Genomic DNA, 16,046 nt, shown 5'->3' on the forward strand with positions numbered 1-16,046 from the left:
TGTAATGGAATTAAATTAAATCCCACTGCACTGACAAACTAGAAAATGTGTCTGAAGATTTTTCTTCACCTCCTCCTCCTATTCTCTAGTCACCCCTTCACCTCCGTCTCCTCTGCACTCCTGACCTGAAAGTGAACTCTGGTGGACAGCTGGAGGTCAAACAGGACATAACTGTCCCAGTGACCAAAATTCACCCCCCATAATTTAGCAATGGCCAAGCAGCCGGAGCTATAGAATCACATGTGTCTCGAAACCTCCCCACCTCCATCCACACAGGCCTTAATTACAGTCTGGCCAATCTAACAGGAAGCCATACGTTATCTGAATCATCCAGCATCTCTCATCATCTGTTATAACACACAGCAATCTCAAAAATCTGTCCGCACAGCACTGCCGGCATCAAACCTAAATGCACATGCACACACACAAACACACACAAAAAAACAGCTATCTTTCATCAGTGTTTGTGGATATCTGAGCTATGTATCGGTTCCCCCTGATCTCCAGTCATCACTGTGGCTCCTTAATTACACCCTTCATTAACTCACATCAGCTATGTGCATGTGTGTAACTGTCTGTGTGTGCATATGATAGAGGGAGAGAAACAAAGATTGCCAGTATATGTGTGTGTGTGTGTGTGTGTGTGTGTGTGTGTGTGTGTGTGTGTGTGTGTGTGTGTGTGTGTGTGTGTGTGTGTGCCTGTGAGACAGCAAAAAGAGGGAAGCGTTGAGGAAAAAATTGATTATGACAAATAGGAATTGGGATCAAAGCTCTGAACCAATTTCTAAAACTGCCTTTTCCTCAACCAGTGTTTCTTTTTCTTTTAAACCCCTGGGGAAGGGAGACCACCACTACAGTCTGCCTCTCAGTTTCTATATGGGCATAAGAGCGAGTTAAGGGCAGCAGAGAGAAAAAGACAGAGAAAGAGTAAGAAGGGAAACCCCTCCCTCACTGTTTAAGCTGACCGATGAGTGGCAATCCTAAGCGGAAACGGCACCTTTTTGTCACCATCTCTCTCTTTCCTCTCCCTCCTTCTTTCCCCTCCTCTCTTCTCAAAATCACCGGCCGTGACTACTTTAGCTGCTGGAACACCAGAAGCGATTCATTGATAGCGAGGGAAAAGGAGGAGACATGAAATGGGTGAGAATAGAAAGGAGAGGGGTTAGTGATGGAAGTACACACATCGGGAAAAAAATAAATGGGGGATGAGAGACGTGAAGAAAAGGAAAGAATTGAAGACACCTGGTTCTCATCAGTGCCCCCCACACACACACACACACACACTTTGAGGTTTGTTAGGATTTATCCTGCTTACATTTCTCCTCTGCTATGCATCATTTCATGTCTACACCCATGCCCGGCACGTCAACAAAGTGCCATACACTCTCCACTGCACTCTCACTTTTCCACCTCTCCTTCCTCTTGCCCTATAACTCCCGTCTTTGTTTTCCCTCCCTCCTCTCTCCCCTCGATGATGGGGCAGAACTGGTCTTCGCCCCCTCTTCCCTTTCTTCCCTCTCTCTTCACTCTCTCCTGCTCTGTTCTTTCTGGGGAGGCAGACAGGCCACATTCCACAGGGAGGCCCAGGCGCCCTTTTCTGACACGTCTCAGCGTTACACCCCTCCCTCATCCCTCTATTCCTCCTCTCAAGCCCACCAATATCCCCCTCCTCCCAATGTGCTATCTCGTAGCCCCTCCTTTTACCTTAATTCCCTCTGGCTGAATGTTCCATTTCCCCAATTCCTCCTCTCTGCACACCCACTTCCTCATGTGTCCACTGACAGCAGATACCTTAGACCTTGTTTTAACTACCTACCTATCTACCTACCTACCTACCTACATACCTATTTATCTATCTATGAGAAAGACAAAACATGAAAGAGAGAGAAGGACAGAGTCAGGAAAGAGGGAGATCCTGAGAGAGAGACAGAAGACAGAGAGAGGCCAGTGGAGGGGTTTGATGGCTGGAGATGGCTGTGATTTCTCTCAGGTTCCCAAGGGGCCCAAGGAAAAGACGGCTTTGTGTTCTGACAACACTGCGCTGTCAGGAGTTCTGTGTGTGTGTGTGTGTGTGTGTGTGTGTGTGTGTGTGTGTGTGTGTGTGTGTGTGTGTGTGTGCGCGCGCGCGCATGTCTTTTTTGCTCCAGTGCGCACTGGCATGGTGTTTAAGCACCAACACTAGTCTGCACTACACCTTCAGGTGAGAGACTCAAGCGTGGAGGAAAAAGGAACAAGAGACAGAGGAGGAGGAGGTATATCTAAGACTTTAAGGTTGAAGCATGAGAAGAGGCTCTTATACAATGCTGTCAGGTGAGCAGTGTCAGTAAGGGCTGTCTGTATCAGACAATATTGATTTTATGATTGGTGTGCACAGCTAAAAATACGACGATAAGTCAGAACAGAGCAAAAATTTACAGATTTCAGGGTTTCAGAGAAGGATATGTACTGTATTTATGTATGCCTTTCAGGGCATTTTTAATCTTGCCTGCCTGACATGTAAGTTAAGACAAATTTTAAACAAATATAAATAAAGCTGAAAACGGGCACAACACATTTTTCAATATTCTGTGACAAAACCCCATTCTGTATTAATTTACGATTATACTTGCAACACAAACTGAAGAAATAACACCTCCACTCCACGAATGTAACATATTTAAATACTTTTTCAAGGCCGTGAATTTAAGATAAATAAATGTGGTTTTGTTTTTTCTTTAAATGGTGTGATTGGAGAAGAAAAACTGAGCATGGGTAAGAAAAGAAAGAGATGAATAAAGAAAGAAAAATCAGTTGGTTGTGATATCGGAGCAGCCACTCAACAGTGCTCACTGGGACAGAACTCCCATCTTATCCATGGGGTGAGAGGGGGTGAGTGAGGTGTATGACAGCAAATGTGGCTGGTGATACTGAGCAGAGATGACAGGGACACATGCACAAATATAGAGTAATACCCTACTTCCTCAAAAATCCACAAAGTCTACCTTCATATAATATTCTGACTTACCACTCAACTGTACAGTAATACAACCATAAACTAGGAAAAGGTTGTAGTGGCAGAAAAAAATATCTGTAGAACAGGAAAGACACACCTCTGTCTCATGACAACTCAAATCTTTTCAATCTGTGCAAATTAAGCATAACAGAAAGCTCTAAATAGAGGATTGCTAAAATAAATTGCTGTGTATTTACTGTTACATATGTGGATGTAATATGTTTTTGTGAGGTGAGGGTTGGGATCTGGAGGAAAGGTTGTGCTTGTCTTGCTTTCATGGTCCACAGCGGATAGAATGAAAAAGAAGTACAGTGAGAGAGAGGAAGAGAAAAAGATGGAAAGGGAGAGGGAGGTACGTTTGTGGTTGGTATCCCGCTCAAGAGAGGAAATACCAGTGTGTGCGCACACGCACACACACACACACACACACACACACACACACACAGGTGCAAAAACATAGAGAGCAGAAACATGTCCGAGAGAATAAAGACTTGCTTTGTATGAGCTACAGGTTTGGTGTTTATGTATGTGCATTTGTGCGTGTGTGAGTGTGTGTGTGTCCTCGGATGAAGGTTGCTGAGGAAGCAGGGTGAGGATGCAGTCAGGGGAAGGAGGAGGGGGACCAGGACAGGAGTGAAGGGCCTTGAGTGTTCTTCATTCACCTAAGGCTCCATCATTATAATTAGGGGGAATAATTTTAGCAGCAGGGAGGAAACCCTGATTTTTCCCCCTGGGTTTCCTCAACTAGAAACTCAGCTGGTGTCACATAGCCCAGAACTCAGACTGACCCTCTGTGATGGGCAGACACAACACACGCACGCACGCACGCACGCACGCACGCGCACACACACACACACACACACACACACACACACACACACACACACACACACACACACACAGTATATACATATGAGATTTTGTGTAGATACCTCTGGATGAAAAAAAAAAGGTTTTTAAATGATCTGTGTGTGTGTGTGTGTGTGTGTGTGTGTGTGTGTGTGTGTGTGTGTGTGTGTGTGTGTGTACTACATGTATGTCTGAAGTTTGGGTCCTCCAGAGAGCAATCAGAATTTTTGGGGAATGAGAAATAAAAAAGTAGAATTTCATCCAAGAAGTTCTGGGAAGTTTGGAAATTCCATTTGACACGGTGGCCAGTGAGTCTGTGTGTGTGTGTGTGTGTGTGTGTGTGTGTGTGTGTGTGTGTGTGTGTGTGTGTGTGTGTGTGTGTGTGTGTGTGTGTGTGTGTGTGTGTGTGTGTGTGTGTGTGTGTGTGTGTGTGTGTGTGTGTGTGTGTAGGGGGGACTGACGCACAGGAGGCAAGATAAATAGCATAACTTGAGACACTACATGCTGACGTGACACACAAACACCACTTCATGGATCAGTGAAAAAGTAAAACAGACACTCCCACACACACTCCTTGAGCGTCTGAGTCCTATATCGAGTGTGTGTTTACATTGTGAGAATGTGTGAGTGTCTGTCTGATCCCCACAACGGGACAAAATGGCTTCTCTCACCTACAGCAGCAGGTATGTCTAATAATATTGTCTCAACCAGTAATGTTTAATAAAATATCAGTGGGAACCTCCTGCGTATGAATTATTATGGTGGACTTTGTCCCTTTGGAATTAGTTGGCATATTAGGAATGCTGGGTAATTAATAAAGCACCTACGAGCAAACCTGTCAGAGCTTTTCACTGTTCGCACATGCAAAGCTGAGAATTTACCAGAGTGTGGCCGACTACGTGTTGTCACATCTGTACATTATGTAACAGCCTGGTGTGTACATGCTGTTCCAGATAATGTACACTAAATATGCACGAGTTGCACAAGTGGAAGGTGCTGCAAAACAAGTCTCGCACGCACGTATACAGGTACATGTGTAAACACAATGTTAATTGCATGCATGACAGGTACACAGAAGCACACATATAGGCTCCAAAACATGCATGCGCACACACACACACACAGACACACACACACACACACACACACACACACACACACAAACCACATACACACCTGTTGCTGTTGCAGGTGCAGTAAGTCGACTGGGCTGATCTCTCCGTTGGCGTCTCCGTTAGACCCGCCCTCTCTACCTCCCCCTCCATCTGATTGGCTGCTGACTCCATTCTGGTTGGACGGTGTCGTTCGAATGGTCTCAGAGGCTGATTCCACCATCATCACTGGCACCTGAGAGCAGAGACGAAGGTGGGGGGGGACAAAACAACACACTGATTGAACAAAAGTGACCTGGGTAGTTTGAGCAGAAAGCCTGCTCCCATCTGAGTGAACAAACAAGGCAGGAAACTAAAGTAAACACACGCAGAGATAGAGAAGTGAATTGTGTGGTTATGTGCGTGTGTGTGCACGTGTATTTTATGAAAAGTGCTTTTGGTCATGAACCACCCACACACGAACATGGCCAAGTGGCCACAAAGCAACACCTGAGCAGACACTTTTTAGTCTGTATGTAAATGTGTGTCTAGGAGCGTACGCATGGCTATGGATCAGAAGTGCAGCAAATTTAAACTGACAAGGCTTTTAATACTCTATATACACTATATAGTTAAATAACACAGACATTTCTCCAATAATCAGAGGTGGCATGTGTGCGCCGTGTGAGAGCCATGAGCAGGTTGGTCTTTGAGAAAGATCTGTTTGATGCACCTTCACAGGGCCTCTCTAATTAGAGCGTGTTCCTTCCACAAAACCCGACAAAACGAGCCGTTCCTGGATGTGTTGTTGTTTTTGAGAAACAACGCCTCGCAAACACACAGGCGCATTTGCCATCGTTAGGAGCCTGAGCGTGGGAGAGAGGAGACGCAGAGACACACACATATGCGCGCAGAACACACACAAGGCAGCTAACACAAAACAAAACAAACCTTCATACACGCACGCAGGCTGTGAACTCCTAATGACAAGCTCAATCTCGTCTTTCTGCCTCATCCAGTTTTAGAAATTAACACACAAGCGCATAGTTTTTAAGTGGAAAGTTCTAATGCTTTTGTTTCAGCAACCCAGGGTGGGTACAAAACACCATCGAGGCATTGTACCTCTGTGCGACTGTGTATGTGTATGTGTGTGCTTTTCAGAAGCGTACAACCAATGCCTTCTGGGGAAACAATAAAAGGCATTTCATGAGAGACTAACTTTTCTTTTCCTCTGAGGTAAGAGCAAGTGAAGCTCTGTGTGTGTGTGTGTGTGTGTGTGTGTGTGTGTGTGTGTGTGTGTGTGTGTGTGTGTGTGTGTGTGTGCGTGCGTGCTTGCTTGCGTGTGTGTGTATTCTATCTGTGAGACTCTGCCAGCAGGTGAGGGTGTGAAAGAGCGCTGGTGGCTCTGTTATTGGAATGCTGCCAGATGCTTGCTGAGGGACAGGGACCTGAGCGTGTTTGTGTGTATGCGTGTGTAGGATACAAGTGTGTGCAGGTGGATGGGCTGGTGGGTGTGCTAGTTAAAGGGTCAGTTAACCCAAATCCCCTCAAAATATGTTCTTTCACAAGTTGTCGAGCCATGCAGATGGTTTTGTTTTCCTAGGTTTGGGGATACCTGTTACAGAATTTTCTGCTGGTGCCTCAATACAATGGCGATGAATAGAATATATACTGTAGAATATAATATAATACTCAATGCATTGAAAATGACAGTTCAGCAATTAGTTTTTTCACAGAAAATGCCCCAATTACTCTGAAATCAGTAAGGTCTGTGGTTTATCCCCAAAAAAATGAAGATATATGTTTTCTGCAAATGTTTTTTTTTAATTCTTTGAGCAGCACAGACTAAATTCCATTCACTATTATTGTATTGTATTTGGAGAGTTTCAGAACGTTCCAAGGTATATTTCTCAAAGCCCATAAAACCACTGAGGGCACATGAGAACAAATATGTATTTTCTTGCCATTGAAAGTTCCTTCTTCACCTTGGTAAGAGCAGGTGAAAAAAAACAGCGATGAGCCTGTTTTTGTCAAATGTAGTATTTTCTTTTGGTTGAACTAAACCTTCAAATGTAAAGGATACCTATGAACAGATTTCACCAGTTCTCTCCTAACAAGGAGCACAATTTGAAAACCACAAATTACACTGCGGTATTCTTCCTTCCTATTGACTCTCTCCTGTCTCCCTCCTGGCACCCATCCACTTGTGAAGTTAAGATGGAGAAGTCAAGCGTCATTGTGACATTTAAAGCTAGACACTTAATCTCCAACCTCATTCCTCTTCCCAACACTTCCTCACTTCTTCATTCTCCTTCCACCTTCGTCCAGATCTCTGCTAGGCCAAACTGCTCCCTGAGGTAATATTATGAAGCAAGGCATAGTGCTGAGTGATCAACAGATCCCGCCGCACAGTCCACTGACTTTGCACTGCAGTAGAAACTCCTCGCATCATCACACGTCTCACTAAGCATGAATCACCGGCCTGCTATCTAGCCCACACTATACTGCGCTGTGCTGTAATGTACTGTACACCCATCTGCTTCTTACTCTTCCTCATTGACCTTATTAGCAATGAAGGGAAAAGAGATAAAGACAGACAGAGAGATAAAGCTTGCAGGTGGACAAGGACCTAATGGGAAGGTGGGGAGTGTGTAAAGACGTGAGCGCATGCCCTCTCTTTCACACACACAGGCAGAGTGTGGTATATGCTCGTCTAAAGGGTGTGTACTCTGTCATATCCTGTAATGGGTGTATATAAGCTGGTGTAATGGAGGTCGGGGAAAAGGCAGGGGCATAAATCTACCCTGAAGTCTCTGATTAGGGCTATGATACACACACACACAATGCTTTAAGTTTAAGTGTTTCTGGCAGCGAAGAGGAGCTGCCCGTGCAGAGGCCTGCCTCAACCCGCTACTCACTCTTTCTGCGTCTCTTACTCTCTCTACATGCTCAGACCCCTCCAGCTGAACCCCTGACCTGAGAGTGTGTTGGGAGAGACATTCCCACTACCCTGAGGGGACCGAGCGAGGGAGGGAGAGAGGGAGGGGCGCAGATCACAGAGATAAAGAATGTGTTTGGAGGAGAGGGAAATAAAAAGCCTCCGTTGCCTTTTAATTGGGATGGAGAAGAGAAGAAGGGAAATGGGACTCAACATGTTTCTGATGACTCTGGTGTATACGTGTGTGTGTGTGTGTGTGTGTGTGTGTGTGTGTGTGTGTGTGTGTTTGTCTAAGAGGCTGACATCTACCTTTGTACTGTAATGGATTAGCTCACAGCAAATGCTAGGTGCATGTGTTTATGTGTGTGTCTGGTGTGATTGATGAGTGGAGAGGCGCTGGGATGAGTCCTGTTACAACACGTAAGCTTGTTCAGATGTTCCCGAAAATGTAGCCCTAATAATAATCAGAACTCAGCTCTCCCTCTGTTCCTTCCCACTGCTCTGGGTGTGTTGAGTTCAAACAAGCCGTGCCAAATGCCCAGTGAGCTGGCTCACAGCGGCTGACTCTCAGGCTTTGTTAGAGGGATTGGCTCTGTCAGATTCCTCCTGGTCACAGCTCGTCAGAACCGTAAAGCCGGCCCAGTTTCACTTTCTGTGAATGTGTGTGTGTTTATGTGTGAGAGTTGTGTACAGTGTGGATTTATGTGTGCATCTGTGTTTACAGCAGCTTAGTGAGATAATAAGTCTTTATCATGTTATGCCTCATGTGGGAATATTTCCAGCAGTCCCAGAACGCCTGTTCTGTTTCCTCCGCCTTGCATCAGCTCGCAGGAACGCTGCTTATTAGGCAAAGAACTGAGGGAATACGGGTGGGAGGGAAAGTAGGGGGAGGAGGGAGAAGGAGGGAGAAGTGGGGTGTCGGGTAAGGAAGGAAATTTTCTGTACCAGTATCTACACTCCATCATCTATCTACTTTCATCTGACTCTTGAATTATCTGTCTTTCTCCTACTCTTTGCATGCTGTCTTTCTCCCTCTGGTTATGCCTGGTACCTAGTGGCAGGTTCAACCCTGGAAAAACATTAAAGTTTTCACCCTGAAATAGAATCCACATAGGTTATTTCTATGATCTCTGATAGTTCAATCAATATTTGTGAGCAAGAAAAAAAGTCTTCCCGGAGACTGAGGAAGTGGAGCTCTAACCTGTTTTGTAATCAGGAAACAGAATTTGGAGGAGCCTCTGTTGACAATGAGTGGCTGTGTGGATTCATAAAATATTTGGTCTAGCTGTTACACCCAAAGGGGCTTCATTTCATTATAATTGACAGTCACGAACTAAAAAACACACATGAAAAAAATGACCCTGGCTGCTGTCATTGTGTCCACAAAATGTCCTACTTAGTGTTGGTGGAACGGCTCCAGGATTTGTCTTTTAAAAAAAGCTGCACAAAGAGTCTAAGCTGTTTCATTTCTATGCTTCGACAGGGACATGAATACTGACACACAGACAGATAAAATAATAGTAAACATTTGCACACCCATGTTCTCACACTCTCACCCTGCACGCTCGCAAAAACTCTGCCACTAAATAAACCGTGACACTGGCCCCGAGGGAATCTGCTTTAACCCCAAACCCCAGAACAAAGCCAACTATCAGGGCTGGGCTCCTATGTCTCCATTAATCACTTCTTAGCTTCACGTGTGAGAGATGTAACAAGAAACAGTGAGCAAAATGAAATGCAATTAAAAAAATAAAATGGCACAGTGAGGCACTTAGTGGCTTTGTGTGTACAAGGAAAAAAAAGTAAATATGGTTTGTGTTATTAACGTTCCAGCAGAGATACAGCAGCAGTGACTATTAGAGATGGGTTCTTGTATTATTTTAGTTTCAGGAAAGGATTCCCAATATAGCCCTGCACCTCTTATATATCCTGCTATTAAAGCATATTCTGCTTTATATTTACATGCAAGCACATATTCAAATATCTAACTCATGAGGCTACCTTGTGTGTGTCAAGACATGTTGAATCTCAGAACAGCATCACCCTAAATGCATTTCAGTGGCAGACAGTTCATGTTAAGTAAATCTGCACTGCTACATCACTGTAATTCAGCTGTTTCAAAAAGATTCCATACTTGTTTCTTCTTCAATCTTTCAATTAGCTAATTGAGACACAAGTTTTTACTAGCTCCTTTTGAAGACTTGAGATAGCGACATTTTCTTAGTGAATTGCTAAGATTTTCTTTTCAAAAAACATTTGAAGTTTTGGATCTTTGTGTAAAACATAAATGTATTCAAATAATTTGGTGATTTGGGCTTAAAACACACAGATGTACATAAAAAGTATATCTAACAACTATAGCCCCACTCTGTAGATCTTGGCAATCTTCTCTACTTTCCTGACTCTAGAGGAATGACAGAAGGACGAAGGAGAGGAAGAGGGAAAGGAGGGATATCTGCGTGGCATTTTTGTGCTGACGTGTATTGACTTCAATAAAAGAGAATGAGGTCAGGGGAAAGCTGAAGAAATAACACACATGTATTCTCATACAAGCAAGCGCACACATAAAAACATACTGCACACATTCTTTTTCCATCACTTCCCGGTCCAAGTTTGGTTGTTTCCTCAGCAGCTGGCCGTTGCTACATGCTAGCCAGATTTGCAGCAGGATACCAGACCAGAGCGCACAGGTTGTCTTCCACACAGAGCTAAAGCTAGCAGCTAACAGAACTGCTCCAGGCTACTCTGGCTGCCAGCCAGCGCTAACAGGTTGGCTAACAGTAAAGGGCTAATGCTAGATGTCTGCGGCTGCCCTGGCCCTGCTCCAGAGCTAACAGGTGAACTCCATTATTCCACAGACAGATAGTCAGTCAGATGTGGGCCAATATCTACTACCGGCTGGCCCGCTTGCTGGCTGGCTTCAAAGAGCATCATCAACCCAGAGAGAGAAGCTAGCAGCACTGGCCTATGGTCTGACTGCCAGTGTGCTGTTCAGCTGGCTAATGAAGAACCCAGTGCTGTTGTTGGGGAGTGGAGAGAAGAAGAGAGGGGCTCAGGGTGCAGAAAATCCCCGGCTATATAAACATGGGGAATTCTTCTATACTTCTGCAGATCTGTCTGCCATTATGGCGTTCACTTTGTCTGAGCATTTAAGTAAGTGTTTGTGTGCATGCAGCCTCTGCACGTGTACTTTTCTGTGTATTGGCTGTACAGTATGCAACCTGCCATATACATTCTTTTCCCCTCCCCTCTGGCGTGTATGTCAGTGTGCACGTCCATGTGTGAATTGTGCGTCTGCTTGCCCGCCTGCAGTTCTCTGAAGACAAAGTCCCTGTTTACAGAGCCCATAAAGATTAGCCTCCCTCGGTCAGGTGGGTTCTGGAGCCATAGGTAAACACACAGCACATTCCGCACCGATGAGATCGCTCTGTATGTGTGTATGACCGGGGCAAACATACACTCCTGCCTTCACCTCGACCTTCCTTTAGAGTGCAGTAAGTGATTTACCACCTTGCAGACTGCGGTCTGTTCGAAATACTGGATACAGACACAAAGATACACACACATACACTCACACCGCACACACAAATATTTGTAGAAGGAGCGGACTTCATGCACACCTCATTTATCTGAGCCTAAAATCACGGGTTGTACATTCCTAAAGAAGTAAAGCTTGTGCATCTGCGTGTTCCCATGTGCCAGTTGGAAATCATCCTGTGATCATGAGGATGAAAAATCGCCGCTTTCCCCTTCATCTCTCCCCTCTGTCCGGAGAGGTAATGAAGGCTGAGGTCAGGTTATGACAGTCCACACGGTTAATACTCAGATTGTATTTAACATGGTGGAACAGAGATGAAGAGGAGAGTTGGAGGAATGGAGGGCAAGATGGAGAGGAGCTTGGAAAAAAAGGCAACGTGCCTTTATTTGGATCTGAAACCAGCTAGAGCGCCGCGGAGCAATTATCAGCTCTGTCCTACGAGAGCTCTTTATTAGAATGACCTTCACTATGAGGGGGAGGGAGGGAGGAGTGGAAGAGAGAGAGAGAGAGAGAGAGAGAGAGAGAGAGAGAGAGAGAGAGAGAGAGAGAGAGAGAGAGAGAGAGAGAGAGAGAGAGAGATGGAAAGGTGTCAGTAGGGAAACCGATGACATTAAGGTGAAACAGTTCTTGTGTGTGTGTGTGTGTGTGTGTGTGTGTGTGTGTGTGTGTGGCCTGTCAATAATACATTAATGCACACTCCTAACCATATAAAAAGTGGACTAGCATTCAAGTCATATTAAGAGAGCTTACCATTCTTACAAGAAATTGCTCCATTCCTGACACTGATATTTCCACCTTTGCCAAATAAATGACTAATTTTAATTACAAGGGATAATTTCTATTCTATTAGAAAGAGGAAATATATTTTCTAAAGAGGTAACTTTGTTTTAGTTGCCTTTGGGTGAAACATACATTCATTTATGATCAAAATTCACATAACAAGGAAGATAAAGTGAATAGATTTAGTATTACTTGTAAATGAGCAACAGTGACTTCCAATAATAAAGGGTTACATTGGATTTTTATTTATTTTTTAAATGTGGCGGATAAAATATGAATAAATAAATAAATATCAAAGTGGACATATAATTTTATACATTGGCTTTCAAGTCGGGCACTTTGCATTTCCTAGTTAATTAATAGATTGGATCAGAGCGAGTTTAATCAAATATAATTGAATAAGTCCACAGTAAAAACAGGCCAGACTTTAAAGGAGACATGCAGGGAAAATGATAGCATGTCCACTTTTCAAATTAATTGAATTTTAGTACTTTTGAACTTGGTCCAAGCTGTTACAGAGGTAATTAATTCACATCCTATCCAAAAGTGCTAAAACAAGATGATATCCCTGAGCATTCACTATGAGTGCACACACACACACACACACACACACACACACACACACACACACACACACACACACACACACACACACACACACACACACACACACATTTTTTCTTACAAAAAAGCTAACTAAAAATCAACACTGTTGCACACCAATGATAGTCTGTAATGTATTCCATGTAATTGTTAGTTTTCTGTTCTTATTGCTCTTTTCTCCTTACTTTTGTCTTACAGGCCACAACTAAAATATTAATAATTTCTCAGGCGGTTCTCATTGTATTAAAAAATGTCTCCTTTATAATTTATCAGAGAAAGAAAAATCTTTGTTATAGTGACAAGCATGCTAATTAATAGAAGTAGGAGGAACATTGAGGGAAGTCATACTAATTTGGAACATGCTAATATTAATAGAATAATTTATGGCACAATATAAATAAATTAATAGAGTATTTCGTTTGAAAAAGGGATGCCTTCATTTCAATTTAGGAGAAAAGAACAAAAAAAATCTCTTGGAAAAGGACATTAATAACAGTGCTCTATCCCCAAAAGAGTAAAGGAAGAGACAAACTAAACATGCACTATTCACTTTTAAAATGCATCAATATTTCAGTCAGCTAATGAAAACTGGATGAGCAACTTGTATTCTTGCCTTGTTATTTTCATTTGCTGTTTAAGGACTTTTTGACTGGTAAATTTGTGCAGAATCTGCGAAAGGCAGAGAACGTTTAGTTTTTTTTTTTTTTTAAATGAGATGAGATGCCTCTTACTCTTCCCAGTGGCTTCATGTAAACTAACAGCTGTGTGCCAGGCAGTGGGTGAGAGGCAGTGAAATAGATGGAGGGGGAAAGTAACAAAGACCAAGAGTGAGGGAGAGAGAGAGAGAAGTGGACTGAGTCATTACCATCCTTATTACTCCTCATTAAAATACACCCATCACAAAGACATTCTGCGGTGTGTGTGTGTGTGTGTGTGTGTGTGTGTGTGTGCGTGTGTGCGCGGCGTGCGTGCGTGCGTGTGTGTGTGTGTGTGCCTGCACACATACGCATGTGACCGAGCAAGTGCGCGTTTCTGGTGTTCCTAATGTGCACATGGGCGTCCGTATGCAAAAGTGACAAAAAAAGAACAATATAATTGGAGAAATGTACGCAGTAATAATAGGTATTCAGAAAATGATAATTCATATTAAACAGGGTGCACAAAGTCAGCCTCATTTGCATGTTTTAGATTATATGCATTTCAAAAGTAATTTCCGCAGGGCATATGAATGACATTAATTCCCGGGCGGGTTCTGCTATAGACCTCAAACTATCAAACACTCAAACATTTAACAGATGAAAAAAAAGAAGGAGCTGGTGCCTTGGCAAGGGGAGATTTCAAGGTTAAAGTATTTGAATGTGAATTTTTAAACTTCTGTCTTGGTTTGTTTAAAGTTGCTCCACAGCCAGACTAAGAGTTCCATTAATTTGGAAATTCAGCGAACCACAGATGTGTTTTTTTTTCTTACTTAGCTGTGTGCATATGTGTGTGTGTGTGTGTGTGAGCAAGAGAGAGAGTGCGTATGTGTGTGTTTTCCTGTACCAGTCCGAGAAAGACACCTCTCCTCCTAATCCACCACCATTTCCTCAGCAATAAGCCTGAATTGGTCTGACTCACTTTGTAAGTCATGTGCTTGTGTCAATCCAGAACCAGACGGGCACAATCCAACATAGGGAAAGAAAAGACAAAGCTCCAATAGCCCAAATCAACTGACCCTGAGTAATGGCGGGGAAAGAAAAAGTGATGAAACGGCTAAGAAAAAGGATGTGGCGAGGAGAGGGGGGACAGGGACAATAACAAGTGCCCGGAGAGGGAGACAGAGGGTTCCCTCTCCTCGTGTGTTCATGCCGAGAGGAAGACCCCGGGGAAGAATACAGGCTGGATGAATGTGTAATTCCAGTGGAAAACTCTGGATGCCATGGACAACATTCTTCTCTTATTAGGGAATCTGGTCTGCAGCCACATTATAGCGCCTGACTCATTACTGCGTATGTGGGTCTATAAGACAGACACACATCTCACACACACACACACACACACACACACACACACACACACACACACACACACACACACACACACACACACACACATCAATATGTTCCCCACCTGTTATTCTCGCTAAGTTTTGGCCAACGCACAAACTCACAGCTAGAGAAGAGTGGAGGAAAGTAGTGAGAAGAAAGCGTATAGGAGGGGAACACTAAAGAGCTCAGCACGTCTGTGTCTTGTTTGTGGTTTGTCTTCATCTGTAAACAGAGCTGCTGCTGTGAGTATGTTAGCCTGTCATTATCTCATTAAGAATTGATGGCTTCTGCACAGAGAGTTCAAACTGTTTTGTTTGTGAGCGTTCAACGACTGATGTTGTACAAACACAACAACCACAAAACACACATCCTACAGTGCAGCTGACACACACATACGCTGGTAGAGATGGTAGCTAAACTCTTGTTGCTTCAACACACATACACACACACACACACACACACACACGTATTTAACAGAATCCCTTAATGTCTGTTCATCTAAAAACAGATTTAAGAAATACACTGATGGACAAAAGTGGCACATCTCCCTCTTCATCCCTGCCTCCCTCTCCTGTCAGTGTGTTCCCTGGCCACCTTTTTGTGTTGCTGATGTTTAAGCATTCTCAGTGATGTGAAGCATTTGGTGTATGCAGACTTCAGAGAGTGAAAGGGGGGGGGTGGGGGGGGGAGTGAGGAGGGTGGGAGAGCATATCTAGGGGCAATAAAAGTGGGCTAATTGGGGCCTGGGAAACATGTTTGTTTTCTCGCTTGTTCTTTTTCCCCCTTTCATTTTTTTTCCCAGCCAGTCACAGCAGATCTGTTCATTGGAGAAGGACGAGCGGAGGAAGCAAAGAGGATTAGATTCTGTAAGACACAAATCAGTGGGCGCGCACATGCACATATAGTTGTGCAACTGCGCTAATGTGGACACAGATTTAACATACCATAAGGTAGCCGTGGGGTGTGTGTATTGAACAAGATCTGTCTGTCTTAACCAAATGACCAACAGGGTGCACAGGGCTCTCCATTGGTCCACTCTGCCTTATCAATACACTTCTGCTCGGCCTATTCAGCAGCAAAGAGCTTTCCTATGGCTGCAGCTCAACACTGGATCAATCTTATGAGCAATGCAGACAAACTGCTGCTAAACAGACCGGCCCCTGCCTCGAAGGGCCGTCACAACACTGGCTCCCCCAGGCTTGGATCGTTCCACTAATGGAGGTCTCTG

The 16,046-nt window shown here is 43.9% G+C and overlaps 1 protein-coding gene across 4 annotated transcripts in view; it reads right to left on the reverse strand.

Moving 5' to 3' along the window:
- Positions 1-16,046, reverse strand: part of foxp4 (forkhead box P4) — a 92,637-nt gene that overhangs the window by 53,509 nt on the left and 23,082 nt on the right. For 3 of the 4 annotated variants that reach the window (XM_039797856.1, XM_039797855.1, XM_039797853.1), the window contains exon 2: positions 5,018-5,188. In XM_039797856.1, the coding sequence (XP_039653790.1) occupies positions 5,018-5,179 (162 nt within the window). In that variant the 5' untranslated portion in view covers positions 5,180-5,188. Of the gene's footprint in view, positions 1-5,017; positions 5,189-16,046 lie in introns of those variants that run through there. The other variant, XM_039797854.1, reaches the window with a different exon arrangement.

This window comes from Perca fluviatilis, chromosome 4 (genome assembly GCF_010015445.1).
Source record: "Perca fluviatilis chromosome 4, GENO_Pfluv_1.0, whole genome shotgun sequence".
Classification (NCBI taxonomy): Eukaryota; Metazoa; Chordata; class Actinopteri; order Perciformes; family Percidae; genus Perca; species Perca fluviatilis.